The sequence below is a fragment of the Pipistrellus hanaki genome (genome assembly GCF_964339955.1).
Source record: "Pipistrellus hanaki genome assembly, chromosome: 10".
Classification (NCBI taxonomy): domain Eukaryota; kingdom Metazoa; phylum Chordata; class Mammalia; order Chiroptera; family Vespertilionidae; genus Pipistrellus; species Pipistrellus hanaki.
The window spans coordinates 55,134,754-55,157,051 of NC_140512.1; the positions used below are offsets into that span (position 1 = coordinate 55,134,754).

At 42.1% G+C, this 22,298-nt stretch overlaps 1 protein-coding gene across 1 annotated transcript; it reads left to right on the forward strand.

Moving 5' to 3' along the window:
* The first annotated feature begins 2,366 nt into the window (after positions 1-2,366).
* On the forward strand, positions 2,367-19,924 carry ZC3HC1 (zinc finger C3HC-type containing 1). The gene is made up of 10 exons (XM_084897649.1): positions 2,367-2,564; positions 5,350-5,461; positions 6,873-7,023; positions 7,528-7,611; positions 13,367-13,494; positions 14,927-15,084; positions 15,838-16,081; positions 16,623-16,835; positions 17,147-17,353; positions 19,500-19,924. The coding sequence occupies exons 1-10, from the start codon at positions 2,419-2,421 to the stop codon at positions 19,566-19,568; spliced, it is 1,512 nt and encodes a 503-aa protein (XP_084753775.1). The 5' UTR covers positions 2,367-2,418; the 3' UTR covers positions 19,569-19,924.
* The last annotated feature ends 2,374 nt before the right edge of the window (positions 19,925-22,298 follow it).

The window sequence follows — 22,298 nt, forward strand, 5'->3', positions numbered from 1 at the left end:
TTACTAATCAAGTGAACTTAAAACTGGCTCTGATTTCTGGTTGTTCCCATGGGAGTGTGGGGAGTTCAGAAATTCTCAGTACTCTGTATGCTAGTGGATAGAAGTGGTGGTGGAAATTTGTGGAAGTTCTCTTCTACTTTAAATTATTTTAAAGTGAAATAGGAAGTAAAGCCCTCAGCAGACAGGGAGAATGGCTAGGTGTAGGTGTTGAAGGTTTAAGGAAAGAGGCATAAAATAGGTATGAAAGTGGGAAACGAAGTGGACTAGGCAGTGGTCACCAACCGGTGGTCCGTGGATCACTGGTGGTCCGTGAGGTCCAAAAGGTTGGCGACCACTGGACTAGAGAACTGTAGTATGATTATTGGGCAGAATTAAGGATCCATTGAGATCAAGAATCCTATATAATAAAGATGCAATATGCAAATGATTGTTATGCCCTGAAGCATAAGGACTGATCAGGGATCAGCAGGAGAGTGGGGCAGTGAGCTACAAGTGGGCGGTGGAGAGCTACAGGAGGAGGCAGGGCAGCAAGCTATGAGGGGAGTGGGGGGAGAGGAGACAGGGGGGAGATCAGCCCGCTAACTCCCCATGCCCCTCTCTCTCCCCCTTCTCCCCCCCTACCGGCCCACCCCCTGGTCAAACTGCTGCAGAACTCCCCGTGGAGGGGACAATTTGCATATTACCCTTTTATTATATAGGAGGATTAGCTTATTCTCAGCTCATATTCAAATTTTGCAAAGCGAATGAATTATTTTACCTCTCCTTAGCTAGCTTAAGTTTGCCGACCAACTTAAGCTAGCTAAGGAGAGAAGAAATATGAAAGCTGATGAGGTTTGGTACAACGGGAGGTGGTTAGATCTACAGGTTAAAGGTCCTGGTGGGTGGAAAGATAATTGAAGTTAGGAGCCCATAGGCCGTAGGGGTGTCGAACTCAATCAGAGAAGGGGCCAAAATCTAAAATCCAGCCTAAATCGCGGGCCGAATGGTTTACTGAACAGTCATAAACTGACAATGTCATAAACTGACAGCGGAGTGCAGTGATGACAGCGCGGTGCGGGCCACATTGCAAGGCCTGGCGGGCTGGATTTGGCCCGCGGGCCTTGTGTTTGACACATGTGCTAGGGAGTTAGCTGAAGGGGTAGGGTGGGGAGGTCCCATTTTCATCTGCCACTGCTCAGTCACAACGGTCTTTTTTTTCAGTTTGTTATATGAGACAAACTCCTTCCAATCACTAGCTCATCCATTTTTTAAAAATATTTTTTTATTGATTTCAGAGAGGGAGAGAGAGAGAAACATTAATGCTGAGAGAGAATCATTGAACAGCTGCCTCCTGCACAGCCCCCACTGAGGATCGAGCCTGCAACCCTGGCATGTGGCCTTGACCGGAATCAAACGTGGCACCCTTCAGTCCAGCCGTGGCCAACCTTTCGGACCTCACTGACCACCCGTGGTCCACAGTCCTGCGCTCTATCCACTGAGCCAAGCAGCTCCAGCTTTCTCATCCATTTTAGCCCCAGCACTGGATACTCTCAGGAGACTCTGCAAACTAAATTTGGTCCTCTTTTTATTCCTTTCTTCTTTGGAGCACTTACAATTTCAAAACTACAGGGGGGTGGGGAGAAGTGTTTGTTTGAAGTCAAAGTCCACTAAGAACTATGTCTCCTTTGTTCACTACGGTCATTGCAAGCTCCTAGGGCAGCGTCATAGGACACACCCAATAAATGTATTTACTGGATAAGGGAGAAAGGTATTCAATAATGCCCAATGCCACAGACTTCTAAACCCACCTATAATACGGTTGCTAAGAAGGATTTTTTTTTTAAGATTACTTTTTTAAAATATATATTTTATTGATTTTTTACAGAGAGGAAGGGAGAGGGACAGAGAGTTAGAAACATCCATCAGCCGCCTCCTGCACACCCCCCACTGGGGATATGCCCTCAACCAAGGTACATGCCCTTGACCGGAATCGAACCTGGGACCTTTCAGTCCACAGACCAACGCTCTATCCACTGAGCCAAACCGGATTTGGCAAGAAGGATTCGAAATCATTTATTCTAAATCATTTATTCCTCACTTGTAAAAAGATAGAATTTAGGCGGGCCATTTAAGTTAATTACTTGAAAACTAAACTGGGCCCTTTGTTCCTGCTTAACTTGGAGAGACAGAGCTCGAAATTTCCCTTTATCAGCCCCCAAATGCTCTTGCTTAAAGGAAACAATTAATTAAGGTTCCATCTAAACTCCAGCGGCTCCCCCCAACCCCGCCCCGAGGTTACCAAGCCCTAAAATGGCCTGGGAGGGGTGGGTCCCGTGGGCATGCGCAGAAGGATACCTGCGGAAGGGGATCGTAACCTCCCCAGAACGGAAGTCCCCGAGCCTTCAAAGCCCCGGGGAAGTAATTCGGCAACGGACCAAGATGGCGGCGCCCAGCGAGGGGACGGCGTTTGCTGCGGGGATTGAAAAGACTTGGGGTGCAGTTGTTCGCTCCCCAGAAGGGACTCCCCAAAAAATCCGGCAGCTGATAGATGAGGGGATTGCCCCGGAAGAAGGAGGCACTGAAGCGTGAGTTCGCGAGTCCACCCTGGTCCAGCTCCGGCTCCTTGGAGAGGGTTGCCCGGCCTGTGGGGCTCCCCTGGGTGGGCGACTCTGGCGGCGAGGATGGCTTCGTCCCGTCATCGGAAAGAGACTGGGGTCACTATGGGCTTTAATCTTCTCGGGGTGTACGGGGTTGCCATCGTCATGTTTTGGGGAGAAGGGAGAAAGAAGACAGCTATGTGCACCTGGCTGCTCTTAGTTGGGCTTTTTAACCTTTTGTGAGCTGTGGGCGGCTTGGCAGCCTGCTAAGATTTATGAGTTCTTTCTCAGCGTAATATTTTTAAATGCATAAAGTAAGTTACGTAGGATTATGCCCGGCCGGTGTGGTTCAGTGGGCAGCTTCGAACCACGCACCGGGAGGAGTTCAGGTCGGTGCACAGCCCCGGTTGCGGGCTCCGTCCCCGGCGGGACGGGTGGTGGGGCAGCCCGTGGTGTTCCGCCCCCTCTCCCTGCCTCGGTCAGAGGAAATAAGTACATAATTACCTAGGATGCTAAAGGGAATCGATTCTGTTGGAATTCATTTATGAAGGTAGTAGAAAAAGGTAGTAATGCAGTCACATACTACATTATAAACGCGTTGAATACTGTCTAGCCATAGGTCTTTTTAAAAAAATTTATATCTTATTGATTTTTTACAGAGAGGAAGGGAGAGGGATAGAGAGTTAGAAACATCCATCAGCTGCCTCTTGCACACCCCCCACAGGGGATGTGCCCGCAACCAAGGTACATGCCCTTGACCGGAATCGAACCTGGGACCCTTCAGTCCGCAGGCCGACGCTCTATCCACTGAGCCATCAGTCTTTTAGCTGCCATAATTTTGAAGTAGTGATACCAGCATAAATATTTCAAAACACGTGCAGCCACCCTAATGTGACACAATGTCTGTAATTTCCATTCGTCACAAATACACAGGTATTGCTGATGCTGCTGCAGTTTTATTACCTTCACTCATAATTGGAAGAATGCTAAATTTCAGTTAGAGGTTAATAAAATAAGGGTCATTTTTTTCCCCTTCTAAGTTTATGAATCCTGAGGTTTTTCCCAAGAACCGCACCTTCCTGAGGCTCTCTGAATCTCTGGGAAGAATTCTTACAATAAATTCCTTTTGGTTACAGTAGTGGATGTAATCCTGTTTCTATTAAAATGACTTTTGTCTTCAGCAGTTCCGCCCAGTACCCCTCCCTGGGGGCTGTTGAAATACCTTTCCCTGCAATTAAAGTAATTGTTTTTTGCTGGGAGGGTTTTCTCCCTGAATTTTTTTCATGCAGTTGCCTAAAGATCTTTGATTTGACTTTTCAAAGTAGTACGTTTAGCGGCAGAGTGGGTATCAGTGATTGATCTAGGTAGCAATGCCAAGATTGTTTTCTTCTACTGTTCAACGAATTAAATGTCTAAGGTGGACCAATTATATAATGCACAGAAGCCCAGTCTTATTTTGTGTTTCCTAAAGTTATACAAAATATAATTGGGGAACACGAGTAAACTAGAGGGACAGTTAGTCACAGTAGAGGTAGGGATTGCTTAGAACCTAGGTGTGGACAAACAGAAAAAAGACAGAAGGATTGGGATTCTATTTAGTAAGTGCCATCGTCCAAAACCCCCTTGGGGTACCCAGACCCTCAGGTGCCCAATGCACGAATTTGTGCACAGCTGATCGGGCTGGCCGGCCAACTGCCCACGGCCCCTTTCCCTGGCCTGACTGGGGCGATCGGGCCAGCCCGAACTCCCAGTGGAGGGGACAATTTGCATATTAGCCTTTTATTATATAGGATGACATAGTGTTTGCATATAACCTGTGCACATCCCCCATATACTTTAAATCATCTCTAGATTACTTATCATGCCTAATATTATCTATCTATCTAAAAGCCTAAGTGACCATCGCAACCGAAACAACTGAACAGATGACTGAATAGGCTGCATTGGGTGACCAGGTCGGCAGGGGGTCAGTTAGGGGTGACCAGACCGGTGAGGGGGGCAGTTGGGGCAATCAGGCTGGCGGGGGGGGGGGCAGTTGGGGGTGACCAGGCCAGCAGAGGGGGGCAGTGAGGGACAACCAAGCTGGCATGGGGGGCAGTTGGGGTGACCAGGCTGCTTGGGGGAAGAGGGCAGTTGGGAACAACCAGGCCGGCAGGGGTGGCAGTTGGGGATGACCAAGGGGCAGTTAGGAATGATCAGGCAAGTAGGCAGGTGAAAAGTTAGGAGCCAGTGGTCTCGGATTGTGAGAGGGATGTCGGACTGCTGATTTAGACCGGATGCCAAACTGGCAGTCAGACATTGCCCGAGGGGTCTCAGATTGGAGAGGGAGTAGGCTGGACCGAGGGGACCTCCCCCCATGCTCAAATTTTGTGCACTGGGCCTCTAGTAATGTAAATAGTTGTTTACTGAATCACTAGGAAATAATGACAAGAAAAGGTCTGTACATGTTCAGTGTAGACACAGTCATCATAGGCCTAACTACATAGTTCACGTCAGCAAAAACGTAATATTTCCCCCCCCAAATATTTTAAATCTGCAGTTGAATGAATCTGCAGATGTGAAACCTGCGGATGCAGAGGGCCTACTGTATTGTGAAACCACTGAAAATGTTATCAGAGGCATTGCATGACTGAAATGATTTTTAGCAAGATTAAAATCCAGTGCGGTGTGGTTGAGGATGTGGAGTGCAGAGAAGCTAGATACAAAATGTTTAAGCAAAGTGATGCCATGATGCCACGGAAAGATTACCAGTAGCTCTGCCATTTTGTTTTAGGAAAGAGACATCTGCCACATTCCAGTCCGTTAATGGATCACCCCAAGCAGAACAGCCGCCATTGGAATCTACAAGCAAAGAAGCCTTCTTTAACAGAGTGGAAACATTTTCTATATCCTTTTTTAGTTCATGCGAATTGTACTTCTGCCTGCTCCTGGAATTGTTATTCCCCAGGAATAACACTACTTAACACTACTTGCTCTGATGTTTTAAATTTAAGAATTTAACTTGGTAAGAAATCTTTAAAAATATATTTTTACTAGAGGCCTGGTGCACGAAAATCATGCACTGGGGGTGGTGGGCTCAATCTGGCCTGTGCCTCCCACAGTCTGGGAGCCTTTGGGAGCCCCCGGGCCTACGCCGTCAGTCAGACATCCTTAGCGCTGTTGCAGAGGTGGGAGGGTCCCGCCACTGCTGCGCTCACAGGCCATGAGCCTGGCTTCTGGCTGAGCACTGCTCCCCCTGTGGAGCGCACTGACCACCAGGGGGCAGCTCCTGCGTTGCGAGTCTGCCACCTGGTAGTCAGTGCGTGTCATAGCGACCAGTCGTTCCCTCATTTGGTCAATTTGCATATTAGCCTTTTATTATATAGGATTGATTTCAGAGAGGAAGGGAGAGGGAGAGAAAGAGAAACACCATGATGAGAGAATCATTGATAGGCTGCCTCCTGCATGCCCACTACTGGGGTTGGAGCCCAAAGCCCAGGCATGTGCCCTGACTGGGAATCAAACTGTGACCCCTGAGCCACACCAGCTGGGCTTGGTAAGAAATTTTAAAGGAAAATTAGTATCGTAAAATGTTTTCTCTCAAAGGAACATTTTAGATGATGCAACCTTTTCCTTTTACAGAAGAAAAAACTAAGAGTCAGAGAGGAGAAGGAACAATAATTAACATTTTTATATGTGTTTTCAAGTATATTATCACATTTGATCTTTACTTAAACCTATGAAAATAAGGTATTATACTCACTTTACTGAGGAGGAAGCAGTTCAGGTAGGTTGTGTGACTTGCCTAAGGTCAACCTGCTAGCAAGTGGCAGAGGCGGGACTGTAGCGTAAGGCTCTTGGCAACCAAACCTAATGTTTTTTTGAGACTTCTATACTTTTTGTCTTTCTATAGATTTTTCTCTGTATGTTAGTTATCTATTGTTGCATAACAAATTACCCTAAACTCAGTGGCTTAAAACAACAGACTTATTATCTCACAATTTCTGTGGATCAGGAATCAGGCACAGCTTAGCCGAGTTCTCTGATTCAGGGTCTCTCACAGACAGCAGTAAAGGTATGGGCTGGGGCTGCAGTCTCTCTCTCTCTCTCTCTCTCTCTCTCTCTCTCTCTCTGTCTCTTAAATGAATAAATAAAATTTTTTTAAATAAATAAAAATTGTTTTAATACTTTTTTTTACTGTGTTTTCCCTCAGTTTAATATATTTATTTCTATATACATAAAGAATAAGTGAAAGGTTTAATTTCTCACTTAATCAATTTAATGTACTTGCAGTGTTGTTTTTCTTAACATGAATACTCTTTGAAATGGGCAGGTAAGCCCCCTGAGCTGTCTCCACTTGTCTGTGCAAAATATGGCTGGGTCACAGTTGAATGTGACATGCTCAAGTGCTCCAGCTGTCAGGCTTTTCTCTGCGCCAGTTTACAACCAGCTTTTGATTTTGACAGATGTAAGTATAAAATACAAATTACATTTTTTTCCATATTCAATATAGACTCTGCTACTTTTTCTGAAAAGACTGGCCACTTGTTTGATTAAAGAATGTATACTACTGTATATAACAAGGTGAATTTGTGTTAGTCTTCTCTGTATGAACTTCAGTCATTCCTTTTTTTAAAAACTAAACTAGAATGAACTTGGTTTTATGTATTCTGGGAAACTAACAGTAGTATGTTTACTTTATGGCTCCAAAATGTATGCTTAGGCAAAGAGACAGAAGACTTGGTGAAGGCTCACACTTTAGACTGCCTGCCTTATAAGATACACGATACTCTCTTTGTTACTGATCTTAGGATCTTGATTTAGAACGTGTTTTGTGGAAAATATTAAGATGCTGCAACTGCTAATATTTTATATATTTTGTAATTTTCTTATTTTTATGTTTGAGTCTATACTCTTAAGGCTTTGAATCTCTATAGTGTTTTCAAAGCTTCGTTTCCTCTGTGGGTTTCAGATAAGGAACGATGTGCTGAGCTGAAGAAAGCCTTGTGTACGGCCCACGAGAAGTTCTGTTTCTGGCCAGACAGCCCCTCTCCAGGTACGTACTCCCAAGATTTCCCGTTTACCTTCTCTTCTTGGTCATTGCATTTCTAATATTGTATATTGTATATTTATTTGTGAAAATAATATTTCAAGTTCTTGGTCTTTATATTTGTGCTTTTCAAGAACTGACTTACATTCATTCATTTATTATGTTACTGCTTAACTTTATTAAGTGCATTTGACATGCCAAAGACTTAGTCATGCAAACATTATCCCATTTAATCCTCATAGGGCCCTGGAATGTAAACATTATCAACCCAGTTTATACACACACACATACAAACACACAAACACACACACACATTATTGTTGTTTTCCCCCCTTACTCCCCTCTTCCAAAACCCCCTAGTTCAAACCAGTTTTTAGGTGAGGAAACGGAGAATCAGAAGTCTTAAAACTGCCGAGACCGGTTTGGCTCAATGGATAAAGTGTCGGCCTGCCGACTGAAAGGTCTCAGGTTCGATTCTGGTCAAGGGGATGTACCTTGATTGCAGGCACATCCCCAGTAGAGGGTGTGCAGGAGGCAGCTGATTGATGTTTCTCTCTCATTGATGTTTCTAACTCTCTATCCCTCTCCCTTCCTCTCTGTAAAAAATTAATAAAAGATATTTAAAAAAAAAAGAAGAAGAAGAAGAAGAAGGTCTTAAAATTAACTAGTGAGGAGTCATAACTAGGATTACGTATCTACTTTCGAACCCTCTGCCCTTCCTGTGATAGCAAGGAGCCCCGTGTTCTACCTTGGCTTCCTTTGGTGCACTAACAGCCCTAATGATGGCAGTTCGGTTGCTCACAGAACCCCAAATAACAGTGATTACAAATCTACAGTTTATCCCAGTAAAATGGCACAGTCTAACAACAGCCAAAGACTGCCCCACAGTGGCCTGGACCAGCCAGGTGCCAGCACCTGTTCTTGCTGTATAAGGGCCATGGCAGGGGACACGCTTTCAAATCAGGAACCACTGATATGGGTGCAAAACACTTAGAACAAGAGAGCCCAAAATGAGATCTTAAGTGTGATTTTTTTTTTTTTACATATATGTATTTTGGTGGTTATATAACCAGCCTTAGTTGCAGAGCCATCAGGTTACAAAACTCTTTGGACCAATGGTTACAGAGCAACACTGTTAATCCATATATTTCATCCTCGACCAGAAATCAGTGCCATGTAGATATCTTTTCTTTATTTTAGTAGGATAGCTGAGGCTCATTTTAGGGACACTGATGACTAGGAATATTCCACGAGTGACCACAAAGAGGAAAACAATGGATAGAAGGTGACATGAGTGCCATCTACTAATATATGAAGAAGTGATAGAAAAGGGATTATTTATTTATTTTTTTAAGGAAAGGGATTATTAAAAAATAATATTTTAAAGTGAAAATGACAACACTTTGTAAAGTATGTGATTGTTTAACTATATGCTGTACACCGGAAAAATAATACAAAATAATAAGGAATATAAACTGTAATTGAAAAATTAAATTTAAATAAATTAAAATTCTGAGATCCAAATTTTTAGTTTTAAGTTATGGAGAAGACAGTCTTAGAAGATGCCTATGAAATTAATAGATGATACTATGTACATGGGAAATCCCTCAGGCTGTCTGACTGCCTCACCACGTGAGTAAGGTTAACAGAAGGAAGTCACTGATGCACACCAAGTGGATAGTGTAGCTTTCTCCTACCTGGCTTTGGTCTCTAAACATTCAATTTGCTTACAGTAGACTTAGGAGCACAAATGGTTATGGTATTAAATATCTAAAATAATTTTAGCCCCTTGCAAATTGATACAATATAGCCATGAATTTGTTTTAATGTTATCTTTATGAAATATGGTACATGAAAAGAGAATGTTATTGGAGTAAATTGTAGGTAAGTTTCCCAGGTAGTGTGATTTGGGGAAAGGTTTTTTTTTTTTTAATATATTTTATTGATTTTTTTACAGAGAGAAAAGGGAGAGGAATAGAGAGCTAGAAACATCAATGTAAGAGAAACATCAATCAGCTGTCTCTTGCACACTCCCTACTGGGGATGTGCCCGCAACTAAGGTACAGGTCCTTGACTGGAATCTAACCTGGGACCCTTGAGTCCACAGGCCTGTGCTCTATCCACAGAGTCAAACCAGTTAGGGCTGAGGAAAGGCTCTTGAAAGATAAAAGCTTCAAGTGCCTCACTGAAAAAAAGGGAAGATGACTGTAAGAAGGATTTCCTGCTATTGGCCTGTGCAGTACAACAAAACTATAAGAAGGATTTCCTGCCTATTTCATTGTGCAGTACAACAAAACTCAGTCCTATGAGGATGAATTCATCTCAGGCCAGTGTGCTCAGGCCAAGTTTTTAAGGGTCTGCCTAGAGCTCTTGGTGAATCCCAACTCTACTTGCTATACACTTCTTTTTTTTTTTTTCTTTTTTTTTTAAATATATTTTATTGATTTTGTACAGAGAAGAAGGGAGAGAGATAGAGAGTTAGAAACATCGATGAGAGAGAGTCATCAATCAGCTGCCTCTTGCATACCCCCTGCTGGGGATATGCCCGCAACCAAGGTACATGCCCTTGACTGGAATCGAACCCGGGACCCTTCAGTCCCCAAGCCGACGCTCTATCCATTGAGCCAAACCGGTTTCGGCGCTATACACTTCTTTCTTGATCCTGTTCATAACTTCAGCCGCCACTTACTTACAAACCTGTAACTCTTATCCAGACCCCTCTTTGAAGCTTGAGTTCTATCTTTCTAAACATTTCTACTTAATATTTTGTAGGGTACGTAGAACTCAACATAAACAAAACTAAATTCTTTATCTGATAATTAATACTTGGTTGTCTTATATTTTCTTCATGTTGGTAGAGGACACTAATCTCCTCTTCCAGTTGTTTTAGCCAGAACCCTGGAAGTCATCTTACATGTCTTCCCATTACCACCACCTCCCCTGGTCAGTCCATTCTCCTCTTCAGTAATCTCAAATAGGACCTTCCAATTATACTATCCCTGGGTTTGGTTCTTTAACATTCAAGAGACTTGAGTGGAGAAAGGAATACCCACAAGTATTTATACATTAATGCTTACATTTATTAAGTATATTCAATAAATACAATTTTGAAGGTAATATTTTTCTAACAGGTAATAATTACAAACTAAACTAAATTCCTTTAAAATTTTTAAATCATAATCACTATTTTACTAGGACTGATTGTTTTGAACATATTAAACACTAAAAGTAGACACATATTCACATTTTAATTATAAAAGGTATATTTAAACTCACGTTAAACATTTGCATGATGGGTTCATTTCTTCCCTTTCACCTTTGTAAGTTTTTATTAGTATGTTATTTTTTTTCTAAATATATTTTTATTGATTTTAGAGAGGAAGGGAAAAGATGGAGAGATAGGAACATCGATGAGAGAAATATCATCAATAGACTGCCTCCTGCATGCCCGCAACTCAGGCACATGCTCTGATGGGGAATCGAACTGTGACCTCCTGGTTCATGGGCTGACGCTCAACTATTGAGCCATACTGGCTAGGCTATTACCCTGTTTCCCCGAAAATAAGACAGTGTCTTATATTAATTTTTTCTCCCAAAGTTGCGCTAGGTCTTATTTTCAGGGGATGTCTTATCTTTCCATGCGCTAGGTCTTATTTTCGGAGGATGTCTTATTTTCGGGGAAACATGGTACTGTAGTACTTTCTTAAGTTTGCAGCAATCAGACCTGACCCCAAATTAGGAAAGGATGATCAGAATGATGTTGGGACCTGGGGCTTCTTCTCCCAAATATGTCAAACCTAAGCCACTAGTCATTCAAACAAGTTTCCTTTTTATTTTTATTTTATTATTTTTATTTTTTAATATATTTTTTATTGATTTCAGAGAGGAAAGGAGAGAGACATCAATGATGAGAGAGAATCATTGATTGGCTGACTGCACACACCACACTGGGAATTGAGCCTACAACCTGGGCATGTGCCCTGACCGGGAATCGAATCGTGGCCTCCTGGTTCATAGGTTGATGCTCAACCACTGAGCCATGCCAGCTGGGGATCCTTTTTATTTTTAAACCTCACTTAGTTTTTTAAAGTCCATACTTTTTCCATTGCTTTCGTTTTTATATCCTGACTTTTCTAGTAAAATGATGATGCATCATTTTAAATTGATGTCACATGTTTTGACATATTTGGTTACTTGCAACAACTTTAAATAATTTAATAATATTAAAGACCAAAATTTGGTTGCTAATGATAGACTAAATGGTGGACAAAAATGCTACCGCTGCTATTTTTTTTTTTTTTGGGGGGGGGAGGGGCCCTTTTAATAAAAAAACTGAAAAAGATTTTTTTTTTTTTTTTTAAGCAGCCTGTTGTGATATAATTGACATAAAACTGCCCATATTTAGGTATACAATTTGATAAGTTTTGACAAGTTTGTACACTCATGAAACTGTCACTACTGGAATTCTACTTAACTGCATGAGTTTATGTTCATTTTCCCAATCTAATGCTGTATGTAGTATTATTGTACCACAATAATGAGGTTTTTAATTTTTTTAAATGAGGTTTCATTCATCATTTAGAGTTTTAAAATACTGATTATCTTTTTCTATCCTCATGCCACTGGTATCTTATAGGAATTATTATTTTATATCACTTTGATGTCTGCTAAGCTTATTTCTTTGCATCCAAAGACCCCGTACAATCTGTACTCCTAACTAATGCGTGTTATCTATAACATCACTTTCTTCTTTAAAGTAATCTTTCAGTAATCTCTTATTTTTTTTATTTTTCTTGATGTTACAGAGAGAGAAACATTGATTTGTTTGACCACTTAGTTATGCATTTAGTGGTTGATTGGTGTATGTGCCCTGACTGGGGATCGAACCTGCAACCTTGGCGTGTTGGACCAATGCTCTAACCAACTGAGTTACCAGGCCAGGGATTCAGTAATTTCTCATCACATACATTAATGAAGTCGTGGTCTGGCCACTGACTACATGAACTTTATCTCCTGCTACTCTCCCCATAGGCATACCATGTTCCAATCCTGTGAAACTACTTAGAATTCCCCAAATGTGCCATTCTTGGGCCTTTGCTTTTACACACTATTGTTGGTCTTTCAAATTCAGCTTAGACTTGACTGCTTCTGAGAAACCTTTTCTGAAACTCTACTTTTTAAACATAATCACAGAAATATCATCACCACCCCATAAAAAACAAAACAAAAAAACTCAATAGCCCTGGCCGGTGTGGCTTAGATGATTGAGCATCTTCCTGCACCAAAAGGTCGTCAGTTCAATTCCTGGTCAGGGTTGTGGGCTCAATCCCAGTAGGAGGTGTGTGGGAGGCAGCCAGATGTTTCTCCCCCTCTTTTAAAAACCAATAAAGACATATATTTTTTTAAAATCAATAATTGTTAATATCATAAAATATCAGTTTTACATATCCCATGTGTTTTTTTATTTGTTTGTTTTTAATCCTCACCCAAGGATACGTTTTTATTGATTTAAGAGAGAGGAAGAGAGAGTGGGAATGAGAGAAACATGGATCAGTTGCCTCTTGTACCAGCCCTGACGAGAATCGAAGTTGGAACCTAGATCTGTTCCCCAGCCGGGAATTGAACCCACAGTTTTTTTGGTTTACAAGACGATGCTCTAACCAACTGAGCCACCTAACCGGGGCTCCCCACAGCATTACACTTTTTTTAATTTCTTTTATAATTTGCACCAATATAATCCTCCGGTCTATTTTTTCCACAGATCGATTTGGGATGTTGCCATTGGACGAGCCTGCTGTTCTTGTTAGTGAGTTCCTAGATCGGTTTCAAAGCCTTTGTCAGTTGGACCTTCAGCTTCCTTCCCTGAGGCCAGAGGACTTGAAAACTATGGTGAGTTTTTCTTGACTAGTCTCCCGTGGCCTCACTTGTCGCCAGCATGTGTATATGAAGCATTTCTTTTAATGACAAGAGGACACAGATTGCTTTGAAGAGAACCACTGGTTTGTCACTCAATTGTCCTTTTTCAGTTTTCATCAGGAAGGTGACTATTGAGCCTGGCCGGTGTTTCTCAGTGGTTGTCCACCCACAAACCAAGAGGTCACAGGCTCAGTTCCTGGTCAGGGCACATGTACAGGTTGCGGGCTCAATCCCCAGTGTGGGGCGTGCCAGAGGCAGCCGATGAATTTTTCTCTTTCATAGATGTTTCTATCTCTCTATCCTTCTCCCTTCCTCTCTCTAAAATCAGTTTTTTTAAAAACATTAAAAAAAGAAAAGAAAGAAAGGTGACTATTAAGTGTTTAAGTAAATAGGTTCCATTTAAATTTTCAGATATGATTCTTTAAGTGGCATAAATTCAATTTTATCCTGATTTGTTACTTAAACTATTTAACAGAAGGTGCTGAAATGTTATTTCATATGGTTTATTGAATATCATTTCCCAAAGAAAGTGCTAGAGGAGAAGTTACAAACTCTCTTCTCTCTTGTGAATAGAAGTCTTGAAATGTCGCTCGTCTGTACTTTGAATGTTTACTGTCCCATTTCCTCTCCTTGTAAGTACTTTGAAAACAAGCTTCATTGCAGGAACTAGAAGCTGTTATTTTGCTTCTTTAAATTGAGAGGTAGTTATGGACTTTAGCATCAAACCTCTGATGCCTGTTACAAATCTCACTCTGTCCCCAGCCAAGGTAATTTTTTTAATTCTCATGTGAGGATATGGGTTTTTTCCAAAATTAATTTTGAGAGGGAGGAAGGGAGAGAGAGAAGTTGATGTGAGAGAGAAATATCGATTGGTTACCCCGACCAGGGATCAAATTCACAACCTAGATATGTGCCCTGACTGGGATTGGGACCTGCAACCTTTTGGTGTATGGGACGATACTCCAGTCCACTGAGCCACCCAGCCAGGGCCCAAGGCAATTTTCCCCCACCCTGTCATGGTTCTTTAAAAACTGTGGTAAGCTGTGTTCTGTCAAAAAGTAAATCCAGTGTCAGGCCAAGATACACACAGTGACCTTTTTTCATTATTTGAGTTTGAAGTTTACAGGTTTCAGAGAAAATGTGCAGTTGGTAAACTGAAAACAAATTGGTACTATGAAAAGATTTGGTGGTTCCTTACTCAGTCAGCAGATCCGGGGCAATTCAGAAAGCTGTGTGCTGCCGTAGTGCTGTCCCAGGACATCTTCTTAATGAAGAGAACTGTCTTCATGTTGGTCATTTCTGTCATGATTTTTGCCTTGAATTATGTAGGTGTATCATTATGTGTAATTTTCTTTTCATGGTGACTAAAACTTAAAGCTTTTTTGTTGTTGTTGTTCCTTTGTAGTGCTTTACAGAAGACAAGATCAGTCTTCTCCTGCACCTACTTGAAGATGAACTTGACCATGGGACTGATGAGAGAAAAACTGCCACCAAATTAGGCTCAGATATCCAAGTGCATGTCACTGCCTGTATTCTCTCTGTGTGTGGCTGGGTAGCATGTAGGTTAGTCAGCAAATTTGGCGGGGGGACATCATACACCCCTATACTTCAGTCACTATAGCACTTGGAGATCACATGGTGTTTCCTATAAGGAAAGTAGAAACAGAGAGAAACTGAAGAGGTAGGGGCATGGAAGATAGTTAAAATCAATAACAAAGCCAGAGTTAGAACTAGGAAATTTTTAAACATACCTGAACTTTGTTCCTTTCACTGTCACTTCCCAGCTGGGAATTGTATTCCTATAAACAATGAAGTTCCTTTCTACTTTCAGAAAGGAAGGAAAATGAGTTCAGTTGATAAAAACTAGCAAAGGAAACAGCAGCTGGAGTCTTCTAGGCCCCCATTTTGGTGTTCCCATTCTAGCTGCTTTGGTGTAGAGTCCCTCTGAGATGGAAGACTGTCAGAACCGATCTTGATTCATTTTAATATGTTTTCTTTGGTAGATGAAGGAATAATTTTCATTTAAAAGGGAAAAGTTTTAAGAGGGATAGGGAAATTTAGAAAACGTAACTTTTAAGAGTCTTGCCATAGAAGAGCACACCAAGACTCCTAGGTGTTTCTATAGGAAATAAATGAGAGGTGATGACCTTGGGGGTCCTGAGGTCAGAGGATTGGGGCCCCGGAGAGGACGTGCTCCCAGTCACTGGGCCCTTTCAGAGATTTGTTGGATGAGATAAAGCACACTTGCAAATCATTACACTTAGTCCCTTGGAAATAATACCCTTTGAGAAAACTTCCTTTTCTGTTCCTGCCTAGTTCTTCCTTGGAACCCGTGCAGCTCTCCCTGATAACGTGTTCGCACTGTATGAGGAAAGTGGGGCTCTGGGGCTTCCAGCAGATTGAGTCATCCATGATCGACCTGGACACATCCTTTGTCATGACCAGCTCCCCGATCCCTGGCCCTGAGGGCCGGCCGGAGCGCTTCCTCTTGGTGCCCGAGTCTCCTCGGAGGATGGTGACTCGGAGCCAGGATGCCACGTCTTCCCCAAGCTCAGAGCAGGTATGGACTTAATTGGCTTGTTTGGGGTGAACTTTTTAAAAACAGCATTCTTGGCCCTGGCCAGATAGCTCAGTTGGTTAGAGCATCATCCTGATACACCAAGGTTGCAGGTTCAATCTCCAGAAAGGGCATATACAAAAATGAACCAATGAATGCATAAATAAATGAAACAACAAATCAGTGTCTCTTTCTCCCACTTCCTATCCCCACCCCCTTCTTCCCTTCTCTTCCTTCCCCTCTCTCAAATCGATAAGTAACATTTAAAAAATAAAAACAGCATTCTTGCCAAAAACGTTGGTGGAAAAGTTGGAAGTTAACTTAGGAGTCAGTTCTAACCACATTGATACCACATAATGGTTTTATTTACCAGTTGCAATGGAAAAGCTAGATTCGTTGTTTTGTATAGAAATCTGATATTCTCAGAAACTAAATTTTTACCATTTAAACTCTAAAGTACTTGCACCTGCTTCTAGAAATATTTCTCCTGACCATAGTCACTAAGAACACTGGTGTATTTCCATTACCATCTCCCCTTCCTCAGGCCGAAAGGAGCCCAGGACCCATCTTCTCTCGGACTCGGAGCTGGGACTCCTCTAGTCCTGTTGACCGCCCTGAACCAGAGGCCGCTAGCCCCACCACCAGGACCCGCCCAGTGACCCGGAGCATGGGGACGGGAGACACCTCTGGCCAGGAAGTGCCATCCAGTCCTCTTCGGAAAGCCAAACGAGCCCGCCTCTGCTCATCCAGCAGCTCGGTGAGTCCACTGCACCTGCGGAAATCCCTGAGCACAAAGAGCAGGCCGCGCCCTTACCTGCAGCACAGAGAAGCAGGTGTGAGCTCGTCCTGTAGCTAAAGGTTAAATGTATGAATAAGCTTAACGATGGGAAACCAAAGGGAAACATTTAAGGGTTTTGTCATTTGTTTCTTTGGGATGGATTCTGGAGAGGTAATAAATATGTCAGGGGTCGGACAGCAGTGAGCTAGAGGAACAGACCAGACAACTAACAGTGCCTCTGAATTTACATAGCACTACGCTCCATTAACACCGTTCTCCTCCTCCATCAGGACACGTCTTCACGAAGCTTCTTTGATCCCACCTCTCAGCACAGAGACTGGTGCCCTTGGGTGAAGATCACACTTGGCAAGGAAGCCAGGGAGAACGGTGGAACTGAGGAAGATGCCAGCGCCCTGGCAGAACCAGGCTGGAAGGCAGTGCTGAACATCCTCTTGGCCCACAAGCAGTCTAACCAGCCAGCGGAAACAGATGCCCTGGTGAGATGAGCCGTTGTCCCGAGTGTGTGAGGCACTTGCCGTTTATGGGTTGAGGAGCGGAGCTCAGTCCTATAATTAGCACCCTGCCTGCCCTCAGCTTTCGTAAGTCAAGTCAGACTCCGTCTGGTTTCATCCTGGAGAACAGGCATGGAGCTGGTTCCGTCTTTCTGCAGTTTAGCATATGGCATTCTATCAGGTTCTGAGAAATTCTTGGTCTTCTCCACTAAAATGTCTCAAAGGGAAAAGGAGTAAAGAAATGGAAGTAGATGAATAGGCAGCTGCCCCGGCCTCGTGTTGCAGAACAGCTGCTTTCCCATCTGTTGCTGTCGCTGGCATTCGGAGCCTGGCCCGTTAACTTAGCTTCCTAGAGCACCGTGCTCTGGCACCAGGACTGCAGTTTCATTCTCACAGTGGGCAGGTTACTTTGCCCTGAGACACGGCCCCAGACTTGTGCGCTGAACCTCAGCTAGCCATTGCAGTCATGGCTGCTGCCAGTCACAAAAGATGGGGAAGCGCCCGTCCGTCATGGCAGCTGAGAAAACAGGTCAGGTGTTTGCTCTGTGCAGAGGCTGGAAGTGATAAGAGGTGGGCATTCAGGAACCATGACAACTGGATTCTCTTTTCTTTGCTGGCTCATTCCCCAAGTTGCCTTGTAGCCTGCTTGGTATAAATATAAGAATTTCTGACCTCTGTTTCCTCCAAAGACAAAGTAAAATAATACCCGACAGATGTTTACAAGAAGTATTTCCAGACATGGTGCTGTAGGGTCACAGGATTGCACTGGGAGGAACATAGTGATGCTAAAAGCCCAAAAAAGTGCATTTGTTCCCTTAGTAAATGTACGCAGGAAGGTTTTTCCAAGTCTTTGCAGGAAAAATAATCTGCATTTTTCCAACTTAAAAACTTGAAAATATATAAAGCTATCTGAAGAATAAATATTTGACCCATCTCTCAAATAGGAGAGATTAAATCTATCTTTGCACATAAATTCTCTCTGCCTAGAGCTTCATGAAATAATGGTTCTGCCAGTTTTTATTAACTTCCTCTCTCACTTCAGACTAACAGGAAATCCCATAGGACCCTTTTTCTTTTTTTTGGTAGTGGGAAAAGTTGGCCTCATAATTGGCTCTGGGCTCCAGGACTATTGAAATTTTTTTTTGGCAGCTTGTCTTTTAACCCCCCCACAGCTGCTATGACTGGGAAATACAAAGCTTAATGAGGCTGTGGTAAGGGATCTTGATGTTGGAAAAAAGTTTACACTATTCTTCAACTTGCTTGTTTCAACTTTGTCTCTTTATTAACTAAATCACTCTCGGTCTCTAGTGAAAGCTCAAACTTTTCCCTCTGGGACTTTATTTTATTGAGACACTCGTCCACAAAGAGGATAAGAAAACAGTGAAAGTGTCATTATGTCAGAAATCGGGGCGGGGGTGACTTTATGGATTATCTTGTTAGATATTGTTTGTGCTCTCATTGCTGTGACTCAAAGGCAGAGAGAACCAAGTGTTCCAAATCACTGAGGACTTTTTTATCTTTTAAAGAATTGTTTTGTCTCCCAGTAACACCACATCACTTCATAGGCAGGATCAAGTGGCAATGAGACTCTTCCTATTATTAGCTTTGCTGGCTAAAACATGAAGCTGAGAAGACTAAGGTTATAATTTAAACTCTTAATGGTCACTTAACTTTGTTTTATTCCCTCACCGTGGATTATATTATTAACTCCAGCTAGGCATCACGTAAATGTGAATCCTAGTTCACAAGAAACAATGAACTAGGACCAATTCAGCATCACTGAGGAGAAACCAGAGCAAAAGTGTGCTGCACTCTGGTCGGTCAGAAGTGCCATCCTCACATAGAAAGATTAGGACAGATACAGATATTTGGAGAGAACACATGAGCAGTATTTTAGAAACTTAAAGTGTGATAGCAAGAGTTAACAGTAGAACACAAGCTTCTTGATTTTTTCTCTGGCTTTAGGTGTATATTATGTATAGCACTATGTAAAGTTAACTTGTTTTATTCAAACTTGGTTATATCTAGATCATTGTTGGAGAAAGGTACAGACCAAGCCTTAATGCTGTTATGTATCCTTCATCTCTGTGAAAAAAGTTTAAAATCTAATAATGAGCTTTTCTACCCATAGAGTCTGTCTGAGAAATCAAGGAAAGTATTCCGAATATTCCGGCAGTGGGAATCTTTATGCTCATCCTGAAGATATTCCAGCCCTTCCCGGAGAGAAGTGGAATGAGTGACGTCGAAAAATAAAGCGTGGATCTCCTTTGATCAGCTGATGCTAAGTTCTTCTCCGTTCTGGTTTAATCAAAGGGAGCTCCTGCCCTTTCAGAGGCAATGAGTGTCACCGTCTGCATCTGACTGAGGGGAAACCCGTTCCCACACGGGCGTGCGGACCTGATGAGGCACAGCAAACCTGGTTCTGTGAAACTAGACGGAGGGCCAAGTTCATGAGCACTTCCAGTGTCTTTAGTGTGAGGCAGTGATTTAAGGACTCATATATCCCAAGAATATGACTCCGTATTAATAAAATTTTTGTTAAAATTTTAATGCTGGACAGCTGTTTTCCTTCTTGCCTCCTGGGCTGATGTAAAGGAAGCAGAAACAAAATTTCAGTGGATCAGAAAACAGTCAGATTCTTAGTTTTTGGATTAGCTCAAAGCCTAAAATTTATTTGTGGTTCTAGTCAAAGAAGTATTCCTAAACCAGAGCCAAGATGATGTCCATTATGTCCCCAGGAATATCTCCTGATGTCTCCAATGAGTAGTAAGCTGATCATTCTCTCTTCACTTTAATGCTAACAATAGGAGAGGAGGGCCCTTCAGAAAGACCCCTCTCCATGTGCCTTCTAATGCCTGGCCCCCCTGAGTGGGGCTCCGAGGCTTTCACTGCTGGTGGGGAGCATCATTCACCCTGGTGAGGATTGACCCTCCCCACCTACATAAGACTGTTCACTGATAAAGTAACCATGAAGACTAGAAAGTAGTTATTCTCTGAAATGCCATATTTTCTTTCAGTAGCCGGTTGCTTGGCTTTATAACCCACACCATTTATACTGAAGTATTTTATTTATTTGTATTTATTTATTTTTAAATTGATTTCAGAGAGGGAGAGAGAGTTAGAAACATCAGTAATGAGAGAAAATCATTGATTGGCTGCCTCCTATTTGTCCCCCACTGGGGATCAAGCCCTGGCATATGCCCTGACCAGGAATTGAACCATGATCTCCTGGTTCATAGATTGATGCTCAACCACTGAACCACACTGCCATGCTATACTAAAGTATTTTTAAGAAAATAATAGACATTATAATATTTCACTCATGCTAAACTTTATGAAAAATAGAACATTTTTCTATGTACAGTACCCAACAAAAATTAATCCCCTAGTATCATCTAATACCTAGTCCATATTCAAAATTTTTAATTGTTCCCAAAATGTTCTTTATATTTGATTTGTCCAAACCAGGATTCAGTCAAGGTCATGGTTTGCATAAATGTCTTTACTATAAAGAGATCTTTTCCCCATGCATAATTTGATTTTTTTCCTCTTTTTCTCCTCCTCTAGAGAGAAAGAGACATCAATTGTTCCACTTATTTATGCATTCATTGGTTGAATTTTGTATGTGCCCTGTCCATGGATTGAACCCAAACCCTGGCACATCAGGATGATGCTCCAACCAACTGACCCACCTGGCCAGGGCCATGCATATCAGATTTTAAATCTGTCATTTCTAATCCTGACTTTTAAAATGGTCAGTAGTGTTGCTATCTCCTCTATCAGTGGGTGAGGCCAGTTATTTTTTGAGAGGTGCTCTTCTGCCTTTGGCAGTGGTGATTGCCGTAACTCTTCATCATTGCATCTCCATAGTCCTTTCAGAGGGTGACTAATGACAGTGCTAATGTTCCCCAAATGGGAAGCCATCTGGAGACTGAGTTTGAAGCCTGCCCTCTAGAAGCTCATAGCCTCTAGGTCAGTGGTTCTCAGTCTTTCGTAAAAACTGCTGCTGTAGAGCCTAAGACCATCGGGAAACACAGATATTTATATTAGGATTCATAACAGTAGCAAAATTACAGTTATGAAGTAGCAACGAAAAGAATCTTATGGTTGGAGGTCACCACAACATGAGGAACTGTATTAAAGGGTTAGGAATTAGAAAGGTTGAGAACCACTGTTCTAGGTGATAATTTCTTAAGAAGTGTTTAAATTTTTCCACAATAATTTTTAATCTATACTCCCTCCAAAAAAAAAAATATTCACATTTCTTTAAAATTGGCAAAGCGCCACAGTTTTTTGTTTGTTTTTGTGGGTCTATTTATTTATTTATTTTTAACTATAAATGGAAACAGATTGGGATAGACATGGTATAATTCAAGAAAACATTGTGTTCTCCACATGTGAGGCACTGTATATAATGCATAAATAAATGACTGCTTGGTTTCCACCTTTATGAACTTTATAGTCCAGGATGAAAGACACATTTGTACACAAATGTTGCACAAGATAAAGAGTGTTAAATACTCCAGGAGAATTATACAAAAAATTAATTCTCATGTATGGGATTGAAGAGAATTTCAGTCAAGGTGTAGATTTGGGACAGGTGAGAGGTGTAGGCTCCAGGGGAACAGGGATCTTGTCTGTTTTATAATCTTAACACTTAAAAACTGCCTGCACATGGTAGACACTTAAAAGAAGAGCATTTGAGGCTAACGGGACATTGTGAGTAGATAAGCAGTGCTGGAAGCTAATTCCAGCATGTCATAAATGCAAGAGTTTCATCAAAAGATTGATGGAACTTGGGGACTCGGCAAGGGCTGAATCACCTATGTTATTGTCTGTTGGAAATGGCTAAGGGCATTTTCCTAAACCTGAAAAGGATGTATAAATGATTTCTTGCTGTCAGACAGCTGAGGGCATCTTAATTTACATG